Source organism: Physella acuta, unplaced genomic scaffold (genome assembly GCF_028476545.2).
Source record: "Physella acuta isolate Inbredline_101_S28 unplaced genomic scaffold, ASM2847654v3 ptg001466l, whole genome shotgun sequence".
Taxonomy (NCBI): domain Eukaryota; kingdom Metazoa; phylum Mollusca; class Gastropoda; family Physidae; genus Physella; species Physella acuta.
The window spans coordinates 5,248-31,035 of record NW_026732981.1 but is presented as its reverse complement, the minus strand read 5'-3'; the positions used below and the strand labels follow the sequence as shown (position 1 = coordinate 31,035).

General features: G+C 34.6%; 1 protein-coding gene across 3 annotated transcripts in view; it reads right to left on the bottom strand.

The window, feature by feature from the left end:
• Positions 1–23,712, bottom strand: part of LOC131928134 (uncharacterized) — a gene marked incomplete at its 5' end in the record, with an annotated part of 31,635 nt that extends 7,923 nt beyond the window's left edge. Inside the window, 24 exon segments of one of the 3 annotated variants that reach the window (XM_059284074.1) lie at positions 50–211; positions 1,642–1,821; positions 3,198–3,352; positions 4,402–4,525; positions 5,234–5,455; positions 6,250–6,320; positions 7,015–7,129; positions 7,728–7,823; positions 8,214–8,388; positions 8,710–8,903; positions 9,218–9,343; positions 9,921–10,085; positions 11,997–12,201; positions 13,290–13,681; positions 14,391–14,499; positions 15,265–15,482; positions 16,183–16,336; positions 17,033–17,172; positions 17,772–17,871; positions 19,887–20,102; positions 20,806–21,024; positions 21,450–21,623; positions 22,155–22,274; positions 23,517–23,712. In XM_059284074.1, coding sequence (XP_059140057.1) covers positions 50–211; positions 1,642–1,821; positions 3,198–3,352; positions 4,402–4,525; positions 5,234–5,455; positions 6,250–6,320; positions 7,015–7,129; positions 7,728–7,823; positions 8,214–8,388; positions 8,710–8,903; positions 9,218–9,343; positions 9,921–10,085; positions 11,997–12,201; positions 13,290–13,681; positions 14,391–14,499; positions 15,265–15,482; positions 16,183–16,336; positions 17,033–17,172; positions 17,772–17,871; positions 19,887–20,102; positions 20,806–21,024; positions 21,450–21,623; positions 22,155–22,274; positions 23,517–23,712 — 4,028 coding nt within the window. 3 annotated transcript variants of the gene reach the window in all.
• Between the last annotated feature and the right edge of the window lie 2,076 nt (positions 23,713–25,788).

Below are 25,788 nucleotides of genomic sequence, written 5' to 3'. Positions count from 1 at the left end.
AACATTTAAAAAAAAAATTGAACTAGGTAAAAAGAAAACTCTACTGCACCTGTAGCAAGGTCATAGTCTGCTGTACTGTTGCCTCCTTCTATGTGGTAGGACTGCAGTGAAGCAGGCGTGATGGCTGCGGCACTACTCTCAGAGTAGGCGCTGGCTCCAGAAGTTGAGGCCATCTGGTGTCTACCCATCCGTGGGGTGCCAATTGCTGTTCCTACAACGTAAAAATTTACAATATTTCAATTCAAAAACCTAATTACCCATTTTAATTGAAATATAAATTTTAAGGAAAAGAAATAATAAGACACAAAATTTTAATTTTCTAAGTATTGAATATAACCAGTTTGCTATGTATGACAATATATTGGTCATCACATTTGAACCTCAAAATAATGAATATTTCTTGTACTACTTTTGTGTTGTATGGATTCTACACACAATATAAAACTCAATATTGCATCCGACAAATTATAATAATAATATCTGCTTGATAAGTTGGCTATTCTAGAATTTAAAAGTGACAGTACGTAAGTGAGTTGAGCTTTGAATTCCCTGAAAATTTGAGATTAATGAACTCAATCTTATTGTATGGTTTATTGAAACAAATAAGCAAAAGAGTAAAGGAGAAATAATGTCAGGTAAAGAAAATTGATGCTGGGTTTATCAGTGTGGCATAAAAATGAACCACAGTAAAAGAGTTAACTGATTAACTGAATGTTTAAATTCAATCAACTTTACTATACCTGATTTATTATTTGTGTTGCTATTTTAAATTAAATATTTGACTACAAAGGAAAATAAAGCATTTAACTAAAGATCACAGATTTACAATATAATCAGTGAATATTTGTAAAGATATACCATTATCAAAATATAGTATTGTTACATATATTAATGAAGAATATGCACTTACGTACACTACACAATCATGTCCTATACTGTTTTTAAGCACAAAAAGCTATTGAAATGTAAGTAGTGTAAGGAGTATTTAAAAATGTTAATAACAGGCTACTGTTTTTGTCAATGTACATGATTGTTTTTTCTAAATGGGAATTTAAGTGTTAATATAATTAAGAGGCAAACATTGATGATGCAATTAATACAATATGCTTTATACATTATGCTTTATACAATATGCTTTATACAGTAAGCTTGTCATACAAGATTACTGTGTATAGATCAGCAAATTTTTCTATCCATTTTGAAATAATTTAAAATGTTTACTTTATTGAAAAAATAGTTATTTAAATACTGAGTCACTTCCCTTAATGAATCATATTGAGACACTTGAAAATACTAGTTTTCTCAAAAAATGTTATTAAGAAGCTTTTTAATAAGACAGTTGTTATTTGGTTGTTTAGTTAATTAATAAACTGTTAGCAAGCATTCCATTTTAGTTCTTTTGTTATAAGTAGGTTTTAAATTTCATGATTTTTAAAATTAGATCCTTCAGTTAATGAGTGCAAAAAAAAAATCGTTAAATGTGCAAACATTACGTCACAGTTCTCCGCCTGGTGTGCATCTAAAACTACATACAATTTGTACGCACTGGTGCCACATATGGAATCCAAAGACTATACAGAATATATGCCATGAAAGATATACAAAGCATATGAGCCATGGACTACGCTATGTTGGTTATACCTTTATTTGAAAATGTACCCGTGGCGCGCAGAGTTGCAGAATCGTAACTATCACTGCGTTGGTGGGCACTGGTGCTACTTTGTTGTGTGTATAGATAAGAGCTAGAGCCTCCGGCACCAAAACCTTGACCTGTGGCGCTCTTAGAGTAACCTGTGACAACAGCATCTGTCATGTCAGCACCTGGTGGGCCATTAGTGATGATGGGAAGGGGAGGTGAAGGGGAGAGAGAAAATAAACCATGCTGTTAAATTCATGCATTGTTATCACACAATAATCTAATTTTTTTTAAATTAATTTTTTTTATCATGCTTACACATGCAGAACAACAAAGTAGAAGTTTGATACATAACACACATGCCTATATTAAAAACAAAACTGTGTGGGGCAAAGTCTAATATTGAATTTATGCTAAGATTATTTATACAATATCTTACATAGATAAGTTATTTTATTACATGATTCTTGGAAAAAAGTCTATTAAACTTGTTTCATATTTTCATAAAGAAATAAAAAAACTATCTCTGAGTAAGTTATTTTTAATCAGATCTTGTTTAATACCATTGACAAAGTGATATTTTTAAGGAACAACTAAAAAACCACTACTGATTTTTCAAACACATCTACTCTACATGACTTTACAGAGAGTGCTAAAACAACATCTTACAGACAACCATATCAACTGTACTAGCCTCATTCAGTTATCTTTAAGTGGTCTAGTGTTTTTAGATCTACCCATGCCAGTGTAAAAAATGCAGCAGTACAAAAATGCTAATTATTTAGTACTTTGTGTTCGTAACTTGTCTAACTAACACAAGCTTATAACATACATCAAATATACACTGTAAAATAAGGACACACAGTTTAGATGCAGCAACTTTCTACTAAGTGTACATTCTAAATACAAAGTGTACATTTAAATGTGGGAAGGTGTGTCATAGTGGTAGAGCGCTAAACTGCTAACCCGTAGGTCTCGCATTTCAATGGTTCAAAACAGTAGAATGTCTTTGAGTCCACCCAGCTCTGATGGGTACCTAACTCATGTTAGGGAAAGGCAGCTTGGTTTTGTGCTCAGCACACTATCCCTTCATATGCAGAGGTCACAGAAACAGGTGAACTCTACTTCACTTGCCCCATGGACCATCAGGTTCAAAAAGGGAAATTTACTTTAGTTTATGATAATGTATAAAGGTTGTAGCTTGGTTGAGTTGCTAGATATTTGTATAGAAATTACAGTAGGTTGCCTGGTAGGATACTTATGATGATAATATTGTTGCATCTGCTTTAAATTGTATAGTTGCAGAGTATTTGTATAGAAATTACAGTAGACAGTGATGATACTTATGATGATAAAGTAAACAGTTTTATCTGCATTAAAGTCTATGTTTATATGATGATGCTTTACACAACATTTCTTAATTATATGGTAAAATATTCTAATATACAGTCATTATCTTTATTAAGAAACCTTGATTTAGAGGATGATTTGTTTTTTTAAAAATAGCGTAAGATATTTCAGGGGTGAATTTGAAAGTCCTATTTGATTGGATGGAACTTACCTCCAGCACCTGCACCAGATCCTGCTCCAGCTCCCACACCAGCTCCACCTGTTGCAGCTCTTACAGCTGCCATGTTGCTGGTGCTACTGGGGGCTGAGATGTTCAGGTTGGTGGGCTGCGGGGGCTTGAGGAAAGTGCACCAGCCAGGCTTACATCTGTGCACACAGAAAGGCTTGTTAGATGTTTTCAGGAAATTATTTTAAAACTCAAATATAATAGACTCACTAATTGGTAATAATTAATTAATAAACACTTGGTAGTATTGTGGCCAAGGGACACAAGGATGTTGTGACTAAAAAAAATCCACTATAAGAAAACGTCCATACAGAAGGGGCATATTACAAGAATTAAAGATAGATGCCCCAAATAGTTTTTAAATAATAATAAAAAATAAAAATAAAATCATTTTTAGAAGGCCGACTTAAGAATAAAAAAATCTGAAAAGCCCACAAAAGAATAAAGAGAATATGTACTTCTAGAAAGCCTACAGTATAAATATAGAATAAAAACTCTTAGAAAAAGCCCACATAAGTATAAAAAACAACTCACAAATAATGACCACATAAAAAAACAACTCACTTATGAAGTCCCACATAATAATTAAAAAAAAACTCACATTAGGCCCACATAAAAAACAACAGCTCAGTTATAGAAGGCCCGCATAAAAAAAAACAACTCACTTGTAGAAGGCCCACATAAGAATATAAAATTACTTGTAGATGGCCCACCCATAAAACAACAACTCACTTGAAGAAGGCCCATATATAAAAGAAAACAACTCACTTGAAGAAGGCCCATATATAAAAGAAAACAACTCACTTGTAGAAGGCCCATACATAAAAGAAAACAACTCACTTGTAGAAGGCCCATACATAAAAACAACAAATCACTTGTAGAAGGCCCACACATAAAACAACAACTCACTTGTAGAAGGCCCATACATAAAACAACTCACTTGTAGAAGGCCCAAACATAAAACAACAACTCACTTGTAGAAGGCCAACATATAAGAAAAAAAACTCACTTATAGAAGGCCCACCAATAAGAAAACAACAACTCACTTGTAGAAGGCCCACATAAAAAAAAAAAACATCAACTCACTAGTTGAAGGCCCACACATTAAAAAAACAACGCACTTGTAGAAGGCCCACCCATAAAAAAACAACTCACTTGTAGAAGGCCCACACATAAAACAACAACTCACTTGTAGAAGGCCCACATCAAGCTACTTGCTAACGCTGCCAGGCCAAGGATTGTGCCCATGACTGCCCCAGCTCTGGGTCCTACAGCAGGCAAGGACGGCACTGACGCCACTTGGGCTGCCGCCACTGTGGTCAGGAGAAAATAGAACTCTTAGGGGATGATGTTTGTTGTGGTAGTGATGTTTGTTGTGGTAGTGGTGATGTTTGTTATGGTAGTGGTGTTTGTTGTGGTAGTGGTGATGTTTGTTGTGGTGGTGGTAATGTTTGTTGGGGTGGTGGTGATGTTTGGTGTGGTAGTGGTGATGTTTGTTGTGGTAGTGATGTTTGTTGGGGTGGTGGTGATGTTTGGTGTGGTAGTGGTGATGTTTGTTGTGGTAGTGATGTTTGTTGGGGTGGTGGTGATGTTTGGTGTGGTAGTGGTGATGTTTGTTGTGGTAGTGGTAAATTTTGGTGTGGTGGTTTGTTATCCCCCACACTATCCAACCATCCTTCTAACATCCACCACATCATCAACAATCCTGCTACCATCTCCCACATCATCAAACATCCCCCCATCAACAACCATCCTTCTAACATCCCCCACATTATCAACCATCCTGCTACCATCCCCCACATCATCAACCATCCTGCTATCATCCCCCATATCATCAACCATCCTACTACCCTCCCCCCACATCATCAACCATCCTGCTACCATCCACCACATCATCAACCATCCCTCACATCATCATCCATCCTGCTACCATCCCTATGTCACCAACCATCCTGCTACCATCCCCCATATCAACCATACTACTACCATCCCAACATCATCCAACCATCCTTTTCCCTCACCTCCTCCCCCTCCTGACACTGGAGGCCCAATGTTTGTTATATCCGATCCAGTCCCTCCGCTCCCAGCAGGGTAAACCACAACATTGGTGCCACTTCCAGAAGCACCCCCTGCTCCTCCGGCACCCCCTGCTCCTCCAGCACCCCCTACAGGATCCCAGATAACGCCAGCACCTCCAATATCGCCTGGAATCACTGGAATGTCTGGTTCCTCTACTATATTAACTGTGAAATCAAAACATTAAAGCATTAAATCAAAACATTACAGCGTTAAATCAAAACATTGCAGCATTAAATCAAAACATTACAGCATTAAATCAAAACATTACAGCATTGAATCAAAACATTACAGCATTAAATCAAAACATTACAGCATTAAATCAAAACATTACAGCATTAAATCAAAACATTACAGCATTGAATCAAAACATTACAGCATTAAATCAAAACATTACAGCATTAAATCAAAACATTACAGCATTAAAAATCACTGTGATATTCTTCTCCAAGATAATCTTCAACTATAGGATCTGTAAAATCAACACATTATAACACTAAATCTCTGTGATATTCTTTTACTTTAGGAACTGTAAAATCAACACATTATTACACTAAATCACTGATATTCTTTTACCTTAGGAACTGTAAAAAAAAAACATTATGACATTAAATCACTGTGATCTTCTACTAGTCACACTGTAAAAACAATGTTAACATCTATAGATTTATAATTAGAAATCTGAATCCACAAAAAGAAATGTGTAAAGTTGAAAAAATGTATATAACCAAATCACTAGGATATTTGGGCTCATTTACTAAATAAAAACATGTTAAAATATACATAGAGAAATGGAATACATTCAACTTTCATTATAGAAGCAAAATGAGTGTCAGTAAATTATTCAAGGCTATGTTTTGGCTAATGACACTGCTAAATATTATGCTGTGTAGTTGTAACTACAAATCATACACTGTAAGAAAAAAATTTGAAAAAAGAAAAAGAAAAACAAGATACTTACTAGTAGTTATAACTAGAGGTGGTGGTTTAGTGGGTATTGTTTCCCATCCTCCGTTAGGTTCAGAAGGTGTTCTGTAAAAAAAAAAATAACAATTTACATTTGATGTATATTTTTTTAAAGATTATGCATTAAAAACATCTTGGACTTAAAATCTTTAAAATTAGATGTTGCGTTGTCAGACATTTGTAGGGTATACATATCCATTTTTTATATATGAGCTATATACAACTCCCATTAATTTTATTATAAATAAACTAGCATGTCGCGCATGGTGCAATTTGGCTGTTGATTTAAATATAATCCTGACCATATTGCAGGGTGGCAAATGAGCAGATGCCGTGTGCTGCAATAGTGACTGTAGAACTTGGGGGTTATCCAAATGTACACTACCACCAGGGCACTGAAGGACGCCCTTAGTTTAATTCAGTCATTGATTGTAGTTGCCCACCATATCCCTAGTGTAGGGCACTCTTTTAAACTAATGTAGATTACATGGTGCTGTCAATTACTCCCCCTCCCCCCCGAAGCAATTAGGGGCAGGGTAAGGTCAGGGTTAGATATAGTTTGTGGTTTGGTTTTACGGTTAGGGTCAGAGGTTCTTCAGCATGCAGGGGAGGGTAATTGACAGGGGGTAATGGCGCAGGCTATATGACATACATACGCACTGTTTCAAACAGGTTAAAGAATGCCATGGAAATCTGACCTTTGACTGTGTGTACAACTGCCATTCATTTAATTCAACACCAATAATTGTTGTTTACTCACACAACTGGTCCAAGTTTAAATGGATGCGGTGCCACCTTTATGTCATCATAAAGATCTACGTAATCAGGCCTGCTTGTAGCGTATGGGAATATCAGTTTTCCATTGACGTAAAGACCTACAGATAACACACAGGTAAAAATATTATACCGAAAAGTTATGCAATGTGATCAGTACCAGTTAGTAATTAATACAGTTAGTAGACTATAATAGCTTCATTTTTATTTGCATTATCTTCTCCCTCTTGTGATCAAGACAAAATATGGCAGATGGAGTAGAGTTCATCTGTTTCAATGACCTCAGCATACAAGGGGATAGTGTGGTCAGTACTATACCCAGCCGCTATTTTTTTTCTAACATGAGTCAGGTACCCATCAGAGCTGAGTGGACTCAAGGACGTTCTACAGACTTGAGTTCGGAATCCAAACTCAAAACTTTTGGGAGATCAGTCTAATGCTCTACGCTCTGCCATGCTGTGCCTTATTCTCGTATAGAAAAAATTAACTGAGTTGATTAAGAATTTAACATATAATAAAAGAATACAAATTTGGGATAATTTATGTGATAGATCAGTGCCTTAACTCCCATTTCCATACTTACCCATACCAACAAAATTTTTTTTTTTCCAATCTACATAATTTTTAAACTTCTAATTTTAGTCATAATTAAGTATTTCTATTTCTGATTGATAATTCTTGAATTAATCTGTTTCTTACCTCCAATGATGCCTTGATAGCCATTCAGTATCTTTCTACCTTGATAGACCCCTCCAACATAGATTTTAGTCAGTCTGTCAAAGCTGCCATGGGAAACTGAAAATATTGCAAAAATTGTATATTAAAAAAAGGAAAAACAAATTAGGGAATAAAATTTATGTTGATTTATTTTTGCTTATCATCAAAATATATTATACATGTGGATTTAAAATACCTAAGAGATATGAACAAATACATAAAATAAGCAAATTTATTTCCCCTACTGCTTTAACTTTAGCGACACATTTTTTAAATTAATTATTACATTTTTAGTTAAATAGTTCATCAAATTTACTAGGCCTGCTTATACATTTAGCAAAAAAAAAATAAGTGGAAAAAATTAGCATATTTGTTTACAACATATTTTTTATATCAAATACAAATTGGACATTCCGCCTAAAACTTGTGAACACAAAAACATGAATTGATGAAGAAAAAATCAATTACCTGCATGGTTGTTAAAGGATTCCATCTTATCAACAGTAAGAGTTCCTTTATCTTTAGTTCTCAGAAGCTTGATAATATGGTAGTTGCCATCACTGACTAGTATGTCACTATTGGTTATTGTAGTTGCTGCCCCTGTTCCGTCTGTATCGTATTTCACTACCACATATCCATTGACCTAATAAAAACATAAGAATGTTTTTTAACAAGGAACATATGCTGGTTCACATATAAAGGAAACATATCTAATTTGTTGTGATATTTATAGTTAATAAAACAGAAAAAAAAAAAATTGCAATAATAAGCTATTAAATGCAATGAAATTTTAAATCAATTAAAAAAACTGGCTTTCTTGAATACAAGCATAGGTTGCTTAAATGTGTTAAGTATTTCACAAGAAACTATAAAACCTTTTAAAAGAGGATATATTTTAGTTTTAAAAAAATATATAATTTAAAAAAAAAATGAAAAAAATAAAATAAAATAATGAACAAATTACCAGCCCAATCTCAACCATATCCTGAAAGTGATCAGAAATTAGCTTCACAAGAATGGCATCCTTCTCTTTTGTCATCACCCCAAGGACAATCTCATCCTGCTCGCTGTTTAGCTGTTCTGCAAATGGGTAGCGGTAGATCATCATGCCGTATTTATCTGCATTACTCTCACCTCTGAAGTAGTAGCCAAGTGGCTCTGAAATATTTAAGTCGTAAAATAATGTCCTACTGTAGCAGTAAAATATTTAAGTCATAAAATATTTTACATGCACCACCATGTGACTCTGAAATATTTAATTCATAAAATAGTAAATAAAATTTTATAGAAATAAAATCTATTAAATCAGCCAGTTTTAAATTTTTTTACAGATATAACATTGAGGCTAACTATATTTAGTAGATCAATTAGTAAGCTACAAAATATTTGTTTTAAAATTAATACAATTATTACTGATATTGCTAGTTATATATGTAAGTTATAAAAAAGGGGAATTTAAAAAATAAACGAACCATCTCCGCAGACTGGCCCAGAATAGGCAGTTCTAGAACAATCACATGATGTGGTGCCATTGTTCAGATGGTCTTGACACAAGCCTCCATGCATGCAGGTCGTGGGAGTACACTTAGTCCTCACATCTAGAAAATAATGATAATAAAAAAATAAACAACTTGTTACAAAACAATGTTGACTGACATCTAAAAAAAATTTAATTAAAATTATAAACCACTTTTTACAAAACAAAAAAAAATGTTGACTGATATTTAAGAAAAGTAATGTATTATATTTAAAAAAATAATATTAACAGAACCTAAAAAAAAAGTTATAAACCAATTTTTATTAAATAAAATTGATTGACATCTAAACAATTAATACAAAATTTTAAACCACTTATTACAGAACAATTGTTACTGACGTTTTAAAAAATCTAAACTACTTTTTATAAAACTTAAATATGGTCAAAAACTTTCTGAAGATAAAAAAAGTAAAAGTAAAATTCCAATTTCAAACATGAATGCCCATGGGGCACTTCACTTCAAATAACTAAATTAGCTAAAATTTGAATATAAACTTTGAATAATGTTGAAGCTATCCTATTTAAAAGTCTCAGCTCAATTCATTTAAGTATTTAAATTGTTAAATACAAATTTAAACTTTTTGACATGCATTTAGATTGTTGATTCAAATTTTATTTATTTTTAGAAAGCAAATAACCTTGACATGTGTTAAGGATGTTGACATTCTGTGCTGTTCCCAGTTGGTAAAGGTCCGGCATTTGCAGACCCACATCCACAGATGCTAAACATCCGCTGTATCCAGCCTTGGATGCAATGAACTCTTTGATGTATGGCTTCTGCAGCACACTCTCAGGGGCACCACCTAGACAAAGCAGGAAATTTAATTAGAAATGTAATTAGAAACTTAATTAGAAATTTAATTAGAATTCTTTTTTAAAACAACTGATCTAGCTAAATTTAGCCAACAGTGATGGTTAAAACAATAGATGATATGGTTAAAGACGTAAAGTATCAATTAATCAGATTACTTCTGAAATTCAGTGAATGTGATAAAATCCGTTTAGTTCTGGTATATACTTAAAGATAGCATGATAATTTTTACTGTAAGACTCTAAATATTATTTAAAATTCACTTCTATATCTCAGATATTGCAGTGGCTTATAGTTAGTTATAGTGTCAAATTTTTTTTACCAAGACTTATTATTACTTCTAGGAAAAAACAGAGGAAACCCAGACCTACATACCCATGTTAGACCTACTATAACATCTCACCAATGTAAAGAGTAGATCTACTCATAAATGTAAAGATTAGACCTACTCACCAATGTAAAGACTAGACCTACTCACCAATGTAAAGATTAAACCTACTCACCAATGTAAAGACTAGACCTACTCACCAATGTAAAGACTAGACCTACTCACCAATGTAAAGATTAAACCTACTCACCAATGTAAAGACTAGACCTACTCATTAGTGGAAAGATTAAACCTACTCACCAATGTAAAGACTAGACCTACTCACCAATGTAAAGATTAAAGCTACTCACCAATGTAAAGACTAAACCTACTCACCAATGTAAAGACTAGACCTATACACCAATGTAAAGACTAGATCTACTCACCAATGTAAAGACTAGACCTACTCACCAATGTAAAAACTAGACCTACTCACCAATGTAAAAACTAGACCTACTCACCAATGTAAAAACTAGACCTACTCACCAATGTAAAGACTAGACCTACTCACCAATGTAAAGACTAGACCTACTCACCAATGTAAAGATTAAACCTACTCACCAATGTAAAGACTAGACCTACTCATTAGTGGAAAGATTAAACCTACTCACCAATGTAAAGACTAGACCTACTCACCAATGTAAAGATTAAAGCTACTCACCAATGTAAAGACTAAACCTACTCACCAATGTAAAGACTAGACCTATACACCAATGTAAAGACTAGATCTACTCACCAATGTAAAGACTAGACCTACTCACCAATGTAAAAACTAGACCTACTCACCAATGTAAAAACTAGACCTACTCACCAATGTAAAAACTAGACCTACTCACCAATGTAAAGACTAGACCTACTCACCAATGTAAAGATTAAACCTACTCACCAATATAAAGACTAGACCTACTCACCAATATAAAAACTAGACCTACTCACCAATGTAAAAACTAGACCTACTCACCAATGTAAAGATTAAACCTACTCACCAATGTAAAGACTAGACCTACTCACCAATGTAAAGACTAGACCTACTCACCAATGTAAAGATTAAACCTACTCACCAATGTAAAGACTAGACCTACTCACCAATGTAAAGACTAGACCTACTCACCAATGTAAAGATTAAACCTACTCACCAATGTAAAGACTAGACCTACTCATTAGTGGAAAGATTAAACCTACTCACCAATGTAAAGACTAGACCTACTCACCAATGTAAAGATTAAAGCTACTCACCAATGTAAAGACTAAACCTACTCACCAATGTAAAGACTAGACCTATACACCAATGTAAAGACTAGATCTACTCACCAATGTAAAGACTAGACCTACTCACCAATGTAAAAACTAGACCTACTCACCAATATAAAGACTAGACCTACTCACCAATAGAAAGACTAGACCTACTCACCAATGTAAAAACTAGACCTACTCACTAATGTAAAGACTAGACCTACTCACCAATGTAAAAACTAGACCTACTCACCAATGTAAATATTAAAGCTACTCACCAATGTAAATATTAAACCTACTCACCTATATAAAGAGGTCCATTCAGGTTGACCTGGTTCAACATACTGTGAGAGATGGAGGACTTAAGGCTGTCCACCTCCACATTCATCTGCTTCTGGTTGTTGGATGTGATGGTTACCAAGGAAACGGAATGCCACTTGCCATCACTGTACACTTGTGACTCGGGTGTGGGAACGTGAATTGGTGGCTTATCTTTTCCTGGCATCATCTGTACAACAGAGGATAAATCAACCATAAGTGGAATGTAAACAGATCTAGGAGAATAATTAACATAAATAATTTTTCTGTTGACTTTTTACTCATTTTCCATTAAGACTAATTAATAATCTGTTACTTTTAGTAGAAATACATCAGTGTTAAGTCTAAGTGGAAAAATATATTCTCACACACAAAGATGTGTATTTTTTATGAAATTATTAAATACTGATACTTGTCATCACACCAAAAAGTTAAAATGTGCACACACATGTGCACACACTAAGAATTTATGACTCATATGCCAAGGTCACAAAAACAGGTGAACTCTACTTCACAGGTTTGGAATTTTTTTTTTTTTTTTAAATGTATGAGTCCATCCCCAACAACCAAAACAATATGGGAACTGCCACCATCCATAAACCTTTTAATATCCCAACATCAAAAAGAAATTTACTCCTTTTAATATCCCTACAAAAGAAATGTACACTTTTTAATATCCCTACAAAAGAAATTTACTCCTTTTAATATCCCTACAAAAGAAATTTACTCCTTTTAATATCCCTACAAAAGAAATTTACTCCTTTTAATATCCCTACAAAAGAAATTTACTCCTTTTAATATCCCAACATCAAAAAGAAATTTACTCCTTTTAATATCCCTACAAAAGAAATGAACACTTTTTAATATCCCTACAAAAGAAATTTACTCCTTTTAATATCCCTACAAAAGAAATTTACTCCTTTTAATATCCCAACATCAAAAAGAAATTTACTCCTTTTAATATCCCTACATAAAAAAGAAATTTACTCCTTTTAATATCCCTATCTCAAAATGAAATTTTCTCCTTTTAATATCCCCACAAAAGAAATTTTCTCCTTTTAATATCCCTACATAAAAAAGAAATTTACTCCTTTTAATATCCCTACAAAAGAAATTTACTCTTATTAATATCCCTACAAAAGAAATTTACTCCTTTTAATATCCCTACAATTTTTTTTACACATTTTAATATCCCTACATCAAAAATAAATTTACTCCTTTTAATATCCCTATATAAAAAAAAAATTTACTCCTTTATATATCCCTACATGTACTTACTTTAACATGCAGTTTCCCTTGGAAGAGCTCCACAGCAAAGAGTTCCCCATTGAGTCCCTCGTTCAGCAGAATCACACCATTGGGGTTATGTGTTTTAAACAGGAAGTGAACATTTAACCCAGAGGCCTGGTTCAGGGGTGGCAGCTGTACGTACGAGTTGTACGTGGGGAATGTGACGTCATTGAAGATCAGAGACGGAAGCTCTCCGCCAACAGAGAAATCAAAGCCGGCTGCGCTGAGTTTGTTGAAGACATCTACCTCACCGATGTGAAAGTTCTGCAGGTATCCTATAAACCTTTTGGTGCTGTCAAAGTTGGGCAATTCACCTTTGTTGAAACCGCCGATAAAAACATTGTCTATGTATGAAAAGTAGCCATCGCCTGGTAGAATTCCTGGAATTATAGAAAAATTATCATAAATTAAATATTGTGATGTAGATATGGTGTAATTTAAATATATGAAGAAATAAAAATTTAAACGAATACAAGAAGTAAAACATAGTAGCCTTTTCACTCTTAATTTTAACCCTTTAACAGCCAATATTAAATCCACCTTGTCAACAGATCCAACTCTAAACAGAGCATTGTGGCCACAATAAGGAACAAAGTTAGCTATAAAGTTAATTTCTTTAAACAGCTGGGTCACAATCCAATGAAACAAAACAAAAAAAAACCGAGTAGTTTAGCTAGTTTAAAGACATAAAATAACACTTCCACTATTGCAGCTAAGGGATGGATGGGATTCTAGTAAAGTGAAATAAATTATGATGTTGGCTTATACTTCTCAATATCATCTTATGTTGAAGATTGCTTTTTGTTTTAAAATCTTGGGCTGTTAAGGTTAGATTTTATTAGATCAATGCTGGTATATACCCGGTTTTCATTGGCTAATTTCACCAAAATTTATTTCTGCTTATTGCAGGTTAAATTATCTAAAAATTTTCCATGCTCCTCTCAGATTGGCTTAAATTTTCATGAACAGTTAAATTTGGTTGAAATTGTTCTGGCTTAAATTTAATGTTACCATGCTTAATTAAAGGTTCAGCTACATTATCAAAGGAACAAACATTATAATTAACAGAAGAAAACAACTGCTATTTACGTTTCTGATGTGGCTCATCATCAATCCAAACTTCCATCTCGTTACCACGCCGCTGTATGTAAACTGTGTGCCACCGCAAGTCATTCAAGTTATCTCCAACATAGAAAACCTACACAGTAACAACAAAATGATGGTAGAGATGATAAGTAATACTGGAGATGGCTCTTGATTCTAAACATAAATTATATTAAAAAAACACGGAGTTAAATAAATTGACTAGATATTACACCTTATAATACTGAGGTAACTGAATTGACTAGCAATTACACATTAAAATAATGAGTTAACCAAAGACTAGATGTAAAAAAATATCCAACAAAACAAAAACTAAATTTAAAAATTTACATTAAAGTACCAAATCATTTATTTTTATGTCAGGTGCATATTAGTGGGTCATGTCCATATTAGTGGGTCATGTCCATATTAGTGGGTCATGTCCATATTAGTGGGTCATGTCCATATTAGTGGGTCATGTCCATATTAGTGGGTCATGTCCATGTTTGTGGGTCATGTCCATATTAGTGGGTCATGTCCATATTAGTGGGTCATGTCCATATTAGTGGGTCATGTCCATAATAGTGGGTCATGTCCATATTAGTGGGTCATGTCCTGAGTACAATACTTTCTACTCTTCTAAGTGTTGCCAGGTACTGATTACAACTGAGTGAGTACATTGGCTTTCTCTCATTTATAAATAATACTAAGTCAAACTTTAATATCTATCTTAAATGCTATCATTCATTCAGCCTAAATTTCTATGTAGTTTTATTTCCACATTGTTACACGTTAAAGCAAGTTTATAAAAGAAATACCTAAAATAAAACATTTATAAAGCTTAGTGTGTCATTGTTACATTAATTGACACCAGACTGACCTGATTAGTGCCTCCTAGATTGGTTGATATCTTGATACGTCCGTTTTCAAGGTCACCACGGATAAACTGGTTATTTATATTGGACTTGGTTTGGAATATAAAACCATTGCTGACCATAGTTTTAAAACGGAATGACATGTTATCCACATGGTTAGTGAGGGTGGGCGTGTAGCTCAGGATGAAATGTCTGCTACCGTTCATCACACCAACCAAGGCCACTGAAAAGTGGAAAACATATTCATTTTAAAAAAAAAAAAGGAATGAAATATCAAATTTGAATTTTATTTTAGTGAAGTTATCTATTTTGACCTAACAATTTACAGTCAGTTGAAGTAGAATTTATGTTTCTTGACGAAGGCATATGAAAGGATGGTGTAATTAGCGCTATATCCATTATTAAATTTAAATTTTTTTTAAAAATATACTTTCTAAAAGGGCATTGTGGGCTAGCTGTAGTGTGCTAGACTGAAGGTCTTGAGTTAGAATTCGGGTTCAAGTCAGTAGAATGTCCCTGAGTCCACCCAGAACTGATGGGTAACTAACTCATGTTAGGGAAACAAAGGGGGTGGGCATAGTGCTGACCTTTATATGCTGAGGTCATAGAAACATATGAAATCTACTTCATCTGACCCATGTGTCTTGGGCACAAATGGGAAATTAAAAAATATATTTTCTAAACACAAAGAGTGTTGTTTAGAAAGGAAAAATTATAATTGTATTTTTTAGTTTCAAAAAATAGGAAACACATACATTTAGGTTTTAAAAAAAAAAAAAAAAAAAAATGTTTATTCTATTTGTCACTGAAAGGTAAGAAACTTAGAGTGCAAAGTAATGTTTTCTGCTGAGGGGGAATAAACATAACATCAAAGAAACTCTGTTTTCATATAAAACTATTCCTTGAGTCGTAATGGTACTTACAATTTTGACATTGCTTTCCTGAATATTCTGTGGCACGGCAGTCACACTGGAAGCTCTGCCAGGTGTTGGAGCAGTAGCCGTGGGCGCAGGGGTTGAGCTGGGAACAGGCCTGGGGCATGGCGGAACAGCCTGGGTTTACATACCCCAGGAGTTGCTAAAGATAGCACAAGGGAGTTAATGATATGGTAGTAAAGATAATTTGGGCAGGGAAGCGGGTAATTGACGTAGGGCTGAAGATTTAAATAACATGTATAGGAAGATTGACTCTGATTTCAGCCTGCTTTTCTTTTTGGATTTGCTTCCATAGTCTTTGTCCAACCAAAAACAAACTACAAGGCAGCAGTTGTTTGATTTTGGAGTTGTCTCTCCTAGAAGAGTGGCTGCCCCCAGCTGACAAGCCTCATCTGCCCGAGGGTTCGAACTTCAGACTTTTCGGTTTAGCAACCATGAGCTTTACCTACTCTACCATGCCGACCCCTTTATACACCTGAATGTTGGGACTTATGTTTAGAATCCATGCAGAATTTATTGTCAAGGCACTTAAGAACTTTATTATTATTATTAGGTCATTAAAGTATTAATGCATTTATCTTACCATGATGTGGAGATGTGGACAGAAATCACCTTTAAAACAAATCATCTTTACTTAAGAAAAACAACCAAGATATCCTACTCTTACCCAGCCATTAAAGGGTTACAAACTTTCTTACCATGGTGTGGAGATATTGTCGGAAATCAGTTTCAACACTATTAATCTTCGCATTAGAAAGAAAGATAACCAAGATATCCTATGGAGAGCGTGGCCTAAGCAATACAGTGCTAGACTGCTAAGGGTTAAAAACTTTCTTACCATGGTGTGGAGATATTGTCGGAAATCAACTTCAACATTATTAATCTTGGCATTAGAAAGACAACCAAGATATCCTTCTCTTGCCCAACTGGCCCAGGGCAGGTTGCTGTAGCTTTTATATCCACCATAATAGACAGTAGCTGAAAGATTATTAACATAGCTATTTATTGTTCATCAAATTGATAACAGATATTTGTGCGTTTCAGAGATGAGAAATAATTTCTTTTTTTTTTCAATGAAAAAATGACCTTCGATAAAGAGTTGTTACAGTAAAAGGGTTGAATATACATAGAAACACATTTCTACAAACATAATGAACTAGCCAGGCCCTGCACTGGCCTTTGTGAAAAATGTATCTGTAGAGTAATAGTATCAAACTGATTGGACTCTCAAAGAAGCCAATAAAATATTTTTAAAACTGTTTGCTGTGTTACTGATTTTAAAAACTTGATCGTATGTTTTTCTACAGGTTGAATGTATTTGTAATAATTTAAATTTTCTGTAACGAATCAAAAATGAAAAAAAAAAACCAAAAAAAAAACAACAAAAAACAAGACTAACAATGTTTTTTCTCGACATCAATTGTTATAGGTAAATTAATAAATACACATTTTTTAGCAAACATGACCAATGTCATTATTGTATGGTTGTAACTATGTTTATGCTGCTATCTATGGCACCACCTGAAGTAGCTGGCTCACTGTATTGTACAGTGATGCCAATATGTAGATAAGCGTACCTGGTGTTTTCGGTAACCGCTCATCAGGGTCTAGCTTAACTCTTGTCATTTCCCCATCAAGCATCATGTTGATCATGGAGTCAGTGAAGCGGAGTTCCAACTAGGATACATGCAAATACACAATGACACTTTTTTAAAGAAGCAAAACTATCTTTAAAATACAACGAACACTTGATTTACTTTATATAGTCTAATATATAAAGCTCAGTTCTGTATGTGGCGGACAAAAATGTGCATCGTTGGCATTTCTACGGATTCAAGTGTTAGATCAATTATCGTGCGCAGTCGTCTAAATTTACGAGTCAAAAAATTACCATTGAAAGTCTTTAAAAACAATTTTCATTCTATTTACTTAAAAGAATAATTTTCAATTATGAACGCGACATAAAATTTTTAAAAAGTGTATCGACGTTTATAAAATTTCTAAAATTGTGTCGGAAATGTATTGACTGCACGGTTACTTCCCTTTAATAAAAAAAATTCTTAAGAAGAAAGAATTTACATTTTATTACTTTGTTTTTGGTGTTAAGAAAAAAAAATAATTACATAATTAGCGGGGATTGATTAAGTGCAATGTAGTTAGGTATTTTTAATACTGCCTTTTATTTATTCTATACACTGAACATACTGTTGAATAATTATTTTTTTTTAAAAATCAATAACATTTAATAAGCCAGGTCCTACAAATCATATACGTTTATTTCTTTTCATTTACGGATAAGCTTGGAGTATTATCATTTTTGTTCACTAAATTGAAACAGGCGCGTCCGCCGGCGCCCCTGCACGGTTCGATTTGGCACCCTGGGCTATCATGTGAGCGCTATGCTGCATAATTTTGTTTTGAACAGTGCGATAGACTATGGATAAGAAAGGTTACTATAGTCTTTAAGTGAATCAAATCCGGGCGTCCTCCGGCACCCCGACAGGGTGCTATTTGGCGCCCCGGGCCTTCCGGTGTACGCTATGGTATCTACGTTCGCGTGAGTTCAAAAGACTATCGATAAGTTATGTACTATAGTCGTTTACCAAGTTCAATCAGGTGGTGACGTCATGGTGCGTCCTCTGGCGCCCAGAAAGGGTGCTATTTGGGGTCCCGGGCCTCCCGTGTTCGGTTTCGCGCCTACGTTCATTAAAGTGAGTGCAAAAGACTATGAATAAGTTGGGGTACTATAGTCGTTTATTAAGCTGAAGCAGGCGATTCAGCCCCGTGAGCACTTTGCGTTTATGTTCGCGTTAGTATTTTCTTTGTGTTTAGGTTGGGTTTGCGTTAGTGGTTGCGTTTTGATTTGGTTCGTTTTTGTTTTCTTTTTTCGTTTTCGTTTGTGTTTTATTTTCTTTGGGTTTGTGTTTGTATTTGTGTTTGTGGTTGGTTTTGCGTTTGGATTTGGTTTGTTTTCGTTTGTTTTTGCTTTTGTGTTTTTTTCTTTGGGTTTGTGGTTGGTTTTGCGTTTGGATTTGGTTTGTTTTCGTTTGCTTTTTCGTTTGTGTTTTTTTCGTTGGGTTTGTGTTTGTGTTTGTGGTTGGTTTTGCGTTTGGATTTGGTTTGTTTTCGTTTGCTTTTTTGTTTGTTTTTTTCTTTGTGTTCGTATTGGTGTTTGTGTTTGTGGTTGGTTTGTTGTTAGGTTTTTGTTTTCGTTTGTATTTGTAATTGTGTTAGCTTTTATTTGCGTTTTGTTATTTTGGTTTTGGTTGGTTTTAGTTTGGGTGGGCAATGCCGGGTTTATGATGATAACTAAACATACACGTAATGGTCTTTAACAGAAAGGTTTTTCACAGAAGCCAGAGCAGGGCCTGGCCGGGACGGCTAGTATATATATAAAGCTAATGCAAAAAGATATAAATTACATTTTTTTAATATTAAAAGATATTTGTTATTAGCCAAATTCTTCTGCAATTCCATTCCTCCGCATTTTTCAATGTCAGGACTATTTATATAAAATTTCATAATTTGTAATCACATATATTTTAAAGCACTGGTGTCAGTATTTGTAAAAATAATTGGCTAAATTTGATATATTTAAAAAAAAAAATTTATAAAACTTAATTAAGTGTAATTAAAAACAACTACCAATCAGTAGTCCAAATAAAGGCCAAGAAAAAGAACACAATTTTTACCTCGTGCTGCTGACCATCTGAGACTTCGGCTTCACGCACTAGAGTTCTCTTTGCCTTGCCCCCCAGGTGATGTACCAGGTAAAGCTTCTTGTCGTAGATCTCTAACAGGATGTAGTCCTTGCCTAGAAGGTTACCTGTGACATACAGGAGCAGAGCCTTGTCTTTGATGGTCTGGAATTTCAGGGACAGGGCGGCGCCATTTTTAATTTGGAAAATCTGAGGAGAAATTAAATACGTTAATTAAAATAAATTCACATCCTATTCAGATAAAGACTTTGTTTTGAGTATTGTTAATTTCAACAGAGACACTAAGAATCAGCAAAAATTCTTGATATGATGCTGTACTGGTGATAATTATGGAGAGGGTGGCCTAAGCTGTACAGTGGTAGACAGCTAACCCAAAAGTCTCAAGTAATTGGGTTCAAGTCAGTAGAACGTTCCTGAGTCCACCCAGCTCTGATAGGTACCTAACTCATGTTAGTGAAAGTAAAGGCGGCTGGGCAAAGTGCTGACCACACCTTCCGTTCATATCCCAAGGTCAAGAAACTTAAGAACTCTTACTTCATTTGCATAATGAACTGCTAGGTCTATAGAGGATTCTTTCCAGATGAAAACTGAATTTCAGAAAATATTTTTTTTTAAATGATGGTATGCCTTGTTTGAAATAACAATGCTGTGGTTCTTTTCTTTAGATAGGTGAGCAGTGAAATCCATGTTAATCTGAATGTGTTTCCGTATTTTCCCTAAATATGTTTTGGTATTTTTGATAATAGATGTGTTTTCTTGAGCACTTTACTGAAATTACCGTGCAGTTATACAGGGGAGTGAACGAAACACTACAAAGTGTATTACATTATTGATGATTTATACATTTGCAATTAAAAAAAAAGTTTTAAGAATCCACACAAGAGCCCCTTACTTCTGGGTATTCCATGTAAAATCTTTCATCCACCAAGGTGAGTGAGGTCAAGGGTGGTGGGAGGGTGGGTGCAGGTGTTGGAGGTCTTGGTGTATACGTTGGTGGTCTCCAAGTGATTGGTGGCCTCTGAGTGGGTATACGGTCGTTAATTCTTGATATGACGTCAACACCAACGTTGTAGGAGATAGTTCCATTGATTAGGTTAGCATTGTACATCACCTGTTGAGGATTTTATATCTACATTCATGGATTTATTTAATATTTAAAAGTCTTTTACAATGACATTTACACATGGGATGGCATGGCCTAGCGGTAGAGAGCTAGACTACAAACCCAAAAGTCTCAAGTTCGAATCTGGGTTCAAGTAAGTAGACCGTACCTGAGTCCACCCAGCTCTGATGGGTACCTAGCTCATGTTAGGGAAACAAAAGCAGCTGGGCATAGTGCTGACCACACTATCCATTTATACGCAGAGGACTCTGAAGCAGATGAACTCTACTTTATCTGCCCCATGTGTCTTGGGCACGAACGGGAAGAGATGACGATGCACAAAATCTGATGTACAAATGAATCTCAGAAGGCCAGTTTACAAAGAACAAAAATTTAACTCATCACTGGTTGAAGCCTCAACATTGGCTACTCACTTTGGCTAAGCCTCCCGTCAGATACTGCTCCACCCGATTGCCTGTAGACCTCAAGTTGTCGCGGGTGCCGCCCAAATAAACCAAGCCTGGAACCAAAAAGCGAATGTCCCTTGGGAGAGTGAAATCTTGTCTGAATTCATCTTTGCTACCTTTTGAGGCTATCAGGGTCAATTTCTGATGGAGGAATATTTGAAAGTTGTATTTGTCGTATAATGAACATGTCTAGAAAAGTATAATATAACTTTAATTCATTTTATTCATAATGCACAACTGACTTTCTTTGACAACATAATTATCTAGACACTAAGCCTAAACACTATTTATATATCTAGGCCTTGACCATAATATCATAATACTATCATAGGTAATATATATATATATATATATATATATATATATATATATATATATATATATATTTGTATATGTACATCTAAACTCTACAGATTTATAAACAAAAAATACTTATAACAAAGTTAATAATAACACACTTGTATTGATATGGGCACATAGCCTACTACAATGTTAATTCTAAAAAACTAAACACTAAAAACATTGCAAAAAGCAATTTGTTTTATTATTAAATATGATTCAACCTCACATTTAACCTGTACTAAATTAACATCTAACGTGACTCACTTCACAGTTATCCTGATTAATAATTAACATTTTAATCTACTAATTAACCTAAATTGTTGTACTCACTCTGCCCTTTTCTACAACAGCCTGGAACCTAGTCCAGCTACTGTATTCTTTTTGTGGACCAAGAGGGAACTCTAATGGCTGTCCATATCTATCTTCAGTGACAAATACCAACTGACTATTCTAAAAATAAAATGAATTATTAAATCATTAATTACGGCTCATAAAACAAATGAAACAAGTTAATTAAAAAGTCTAGTGACAATTTTAGCGCAATTTCCTTATATTGAACCTCAGCTTATTAATAGGGTACAAAAATAACGTTTGATTTAATAAGTAAATTAAATCGAGATAAATCATATATTGAGCAAATAAATAATGCAACACAAGTAGTTTTAATAATTCAAAACAAAATAGAAAAAATATTTATTAACGAGATTTTTTAAAAAATCCTTTCGAACCTCCGCTCATTCGCTATGGTAAAATCCTTTCGAACCTCAGCTTATTAATAGGGTACAAAAATAACGTTTGAATTAATAAGTAAATTAAATCGAGATAAATCATATATTCAGCAAATAAATAATGCAACACAAGTAGTTTTAATAATTCAAAACAAAATAGAAACTAGCCTCCCGTATCAGTCGAAAAAAAAGGGGAGAGTAGCCTCCCGTATCAGTCGAAAAAAAAGGGGAAAAATTAAAAAAATCCTTTCGAACCTCCGCTCATTAAAATCCTTTCGATCCTCAGCTTTTGCGCTAAAAACCTACAAGACGCTCAGTTTAAAAATTCTTAATTAATTTTTTGTGACCGAACGAAAGGATATTTTTGAAAACTTTCTTCGGCAATATTGGTTTAAATTATTGCAGGAATCGATTGGTAAATGTTTCAAGTCGCTAAGTGGTCTGGTTGCCTAGATATGTAGCAAAAACTGAATTTGTTCGAGGTTTTTTGGCTTTTACGGGAAATCCATGAAAGAAACCCGGAATTTTTATGGCCTATGTTCATCCTCGTAACTGGCTTAACATAATTGCTTTTGGAACTAGTCATCGATATTGCTTCGTTGAGGAGGAGATACGACTTAAAGCTGCGGACACACATTCATCCATCCATCCATCCATCCATCCAGAAATGACGGGTTAATAAACGCAATTCTCCAGAATGGAAATTGCGCTAAAAATAAAAACATTAAACTAATCCTTAAAGGAAATATTTAATTAAAATCAGAGTAAGATTACAAGGAGATACTTAGTCTGACTTTTGAAGAGGAAATTATAAGATAATGACAATATGCCTTTACTTTCTTAAATTAAGAATTTCTCAAGAAAACTACCCTGTGAATGTTTAGAGTTTTTTCATTAGACTATTAAATAACTAAAGGTATGATTTAATATTATATAGTATGTGAGTATTCAATACGTCCTTTACCCGTAAGTACAAATAATGCTTGTCAGGCCCGTTCTCTTGGAACCAGATAAGTCCGTTAGGATTCCTGGACAAGAACTGGAAGTTGACCTCTTCCCTCTGGACTGGCAGCTGGAAGAAATAGGATTCCAGCTTGGAGAAGTCGATAACGGCAAACTTGTCGCCATTGAACTGGATGATTTCTGAGGTGCCGGTATACCCAGGGGCGCGGGTGTAGTTGGGAGATGGGGGGCGTCGTGTGGTGACGGAACCAAATACTGCGGAGAGAATGGTAAGGTGTTAGCATGAATAAACTTTTTATTAGTGAATATGTGAACATGTTTTCTGAAGCTGTGGATTAGGAAACTTTTAGGTAGACTTTTAAGTTTTTATAGATGCGTCTTCAGTCACAGCCTGTGGGGATAGATACATAAAAAACAAGGTAGGTCTTGTAATATAATTCATGCATTAAGGGGTTAATTAAGTGGATTAGCAGGACTTAAGTAAATTTAGGCATACTATGTTATATATTTTTAAACTGTCACATTTGGACCATCACTTGTTATTTTAAGATTCCTGGTCTTTCTAGGAACTTCAAAAGAGTACTGCATTTACAGTTTGTTAGGAGTTATGACTGTCTTGTAAATTTACCATTTTAGACTTGGTGTTAATTAGAGCAGAGGAAGTAGAGTTTAGCTTGCTAAGAGATATAACTGCCCAGTAAATTTACCATTATTGACCAGAAGTTAAATAGAGCAGATGAAATATAGCTTAAATGTTCCTGTGATAACTTTAACATTTTAACGACTTAACAGAATGAGTGGTCGGTTAATGTCCAGCAGCCTTTGCTTTTCATTATTTAATTAACGTAAGTCAGGTAACCAGAGTATAGATCCAGTGGTAAGCATTACAACTTCCACCAAAGACCTTTTATTTTACAACACAGGGGGAATCACAAAGCATAAAAAATAAAATACTTCGAGTCATCAATTTATAGTACGGTTTAATTTAAAAGTGCGGTTAACATACAGCCCTAAGCTAAGCCTGGTAAGTTTTCCCGCTTCTAAACTACCGAAACACTACAAATAAAATTAGAATCTTTCGGCTTTCAGTGTTGGAGAGTACGCATAATATATGTAGCGCGAGCGTTGAGGCTATGTTGTGTTTATTTTCGCTCAGCACTATATTTTGGTATGAATGGAATTTTTAAGCTTTAAAAATACCCCGCGCGTGACACAGGTAAAGATGGCGGCCGTGGCATAGATATAATCTAGTTGAGCAAGTTAATAGCCAGAAAAGCCCGAATATAGATCTAGATCTAAGAGGGGGTGAAGATCTTGATGAAGCTGTGTGGCTGATGTAATAATATACAATTTATATCATTACATCATATTTCAACCAACACAAGAAATAAATGTAAATGATTCGTATTGTTAAAGTAAGACTGATAATGATAATCATTGCGTTTATATAAAAAAGCAACCAGACAAACGAATGATCACAACGTTAATTCAGCTATGGAGATAGATCTACACCTTGCCACCATCGCTATTGTTCCAACATCTTTAATACACAATATTATATAGAGTGATAAAATAGATTGTCTTATTTACAAGAAAGCACATAAAAAGAAGAGGCGAAATGTAAACAACGCTATTCTAAAACAGGATTCTAACTTTGTTTCTTTCAGACATTTTCTCCCAGGGGCGGTGCACTAAAATACATGGGGGGGGGGGGGGCACTGGTTGAAGTATATATTGTTTTTTTTAAATGGTGTGGGGGTGGTGAATAGGTCTACTCTTTGATACGCCTAGTAAAAAAAGAACAATGAATTCGCAGACTTTCTGCGTAGCCCATGGTTCCGTACTTTACAGAAGGTAACAACCCCCGGGAGTGGGGGGTGGGTCTATATTGAAAGATGCTCGGCTGTTCACAGCGGTGGGGCCACAGAGTTTGATAAACAGGGTTCTCAAGTTGCTGACTGCGGTGGGGCCATAGCGTTTGATGTGTGTACTGTGTATTGATGTGTACCTAAATGAATGTCAAGTTACTTGAGCTTGTGACATCAAGTATACCTGCCAAGCACTTACATCTACGTATTGGATATTGATGTGTACACTGATCTCAAGTTGACGTTCACTGAGATCCTTGTACACACGTCGTGTACACAAAAGTACATAGGTTAACTCTCAGCATGTAGCCTACATCATGAACATTTCTTAAGAGACATTTATTCACAGAAAAACTTAGGTAAAATCTCAAGATTGTATATCATGAACATTTTTTACGGCCTTTT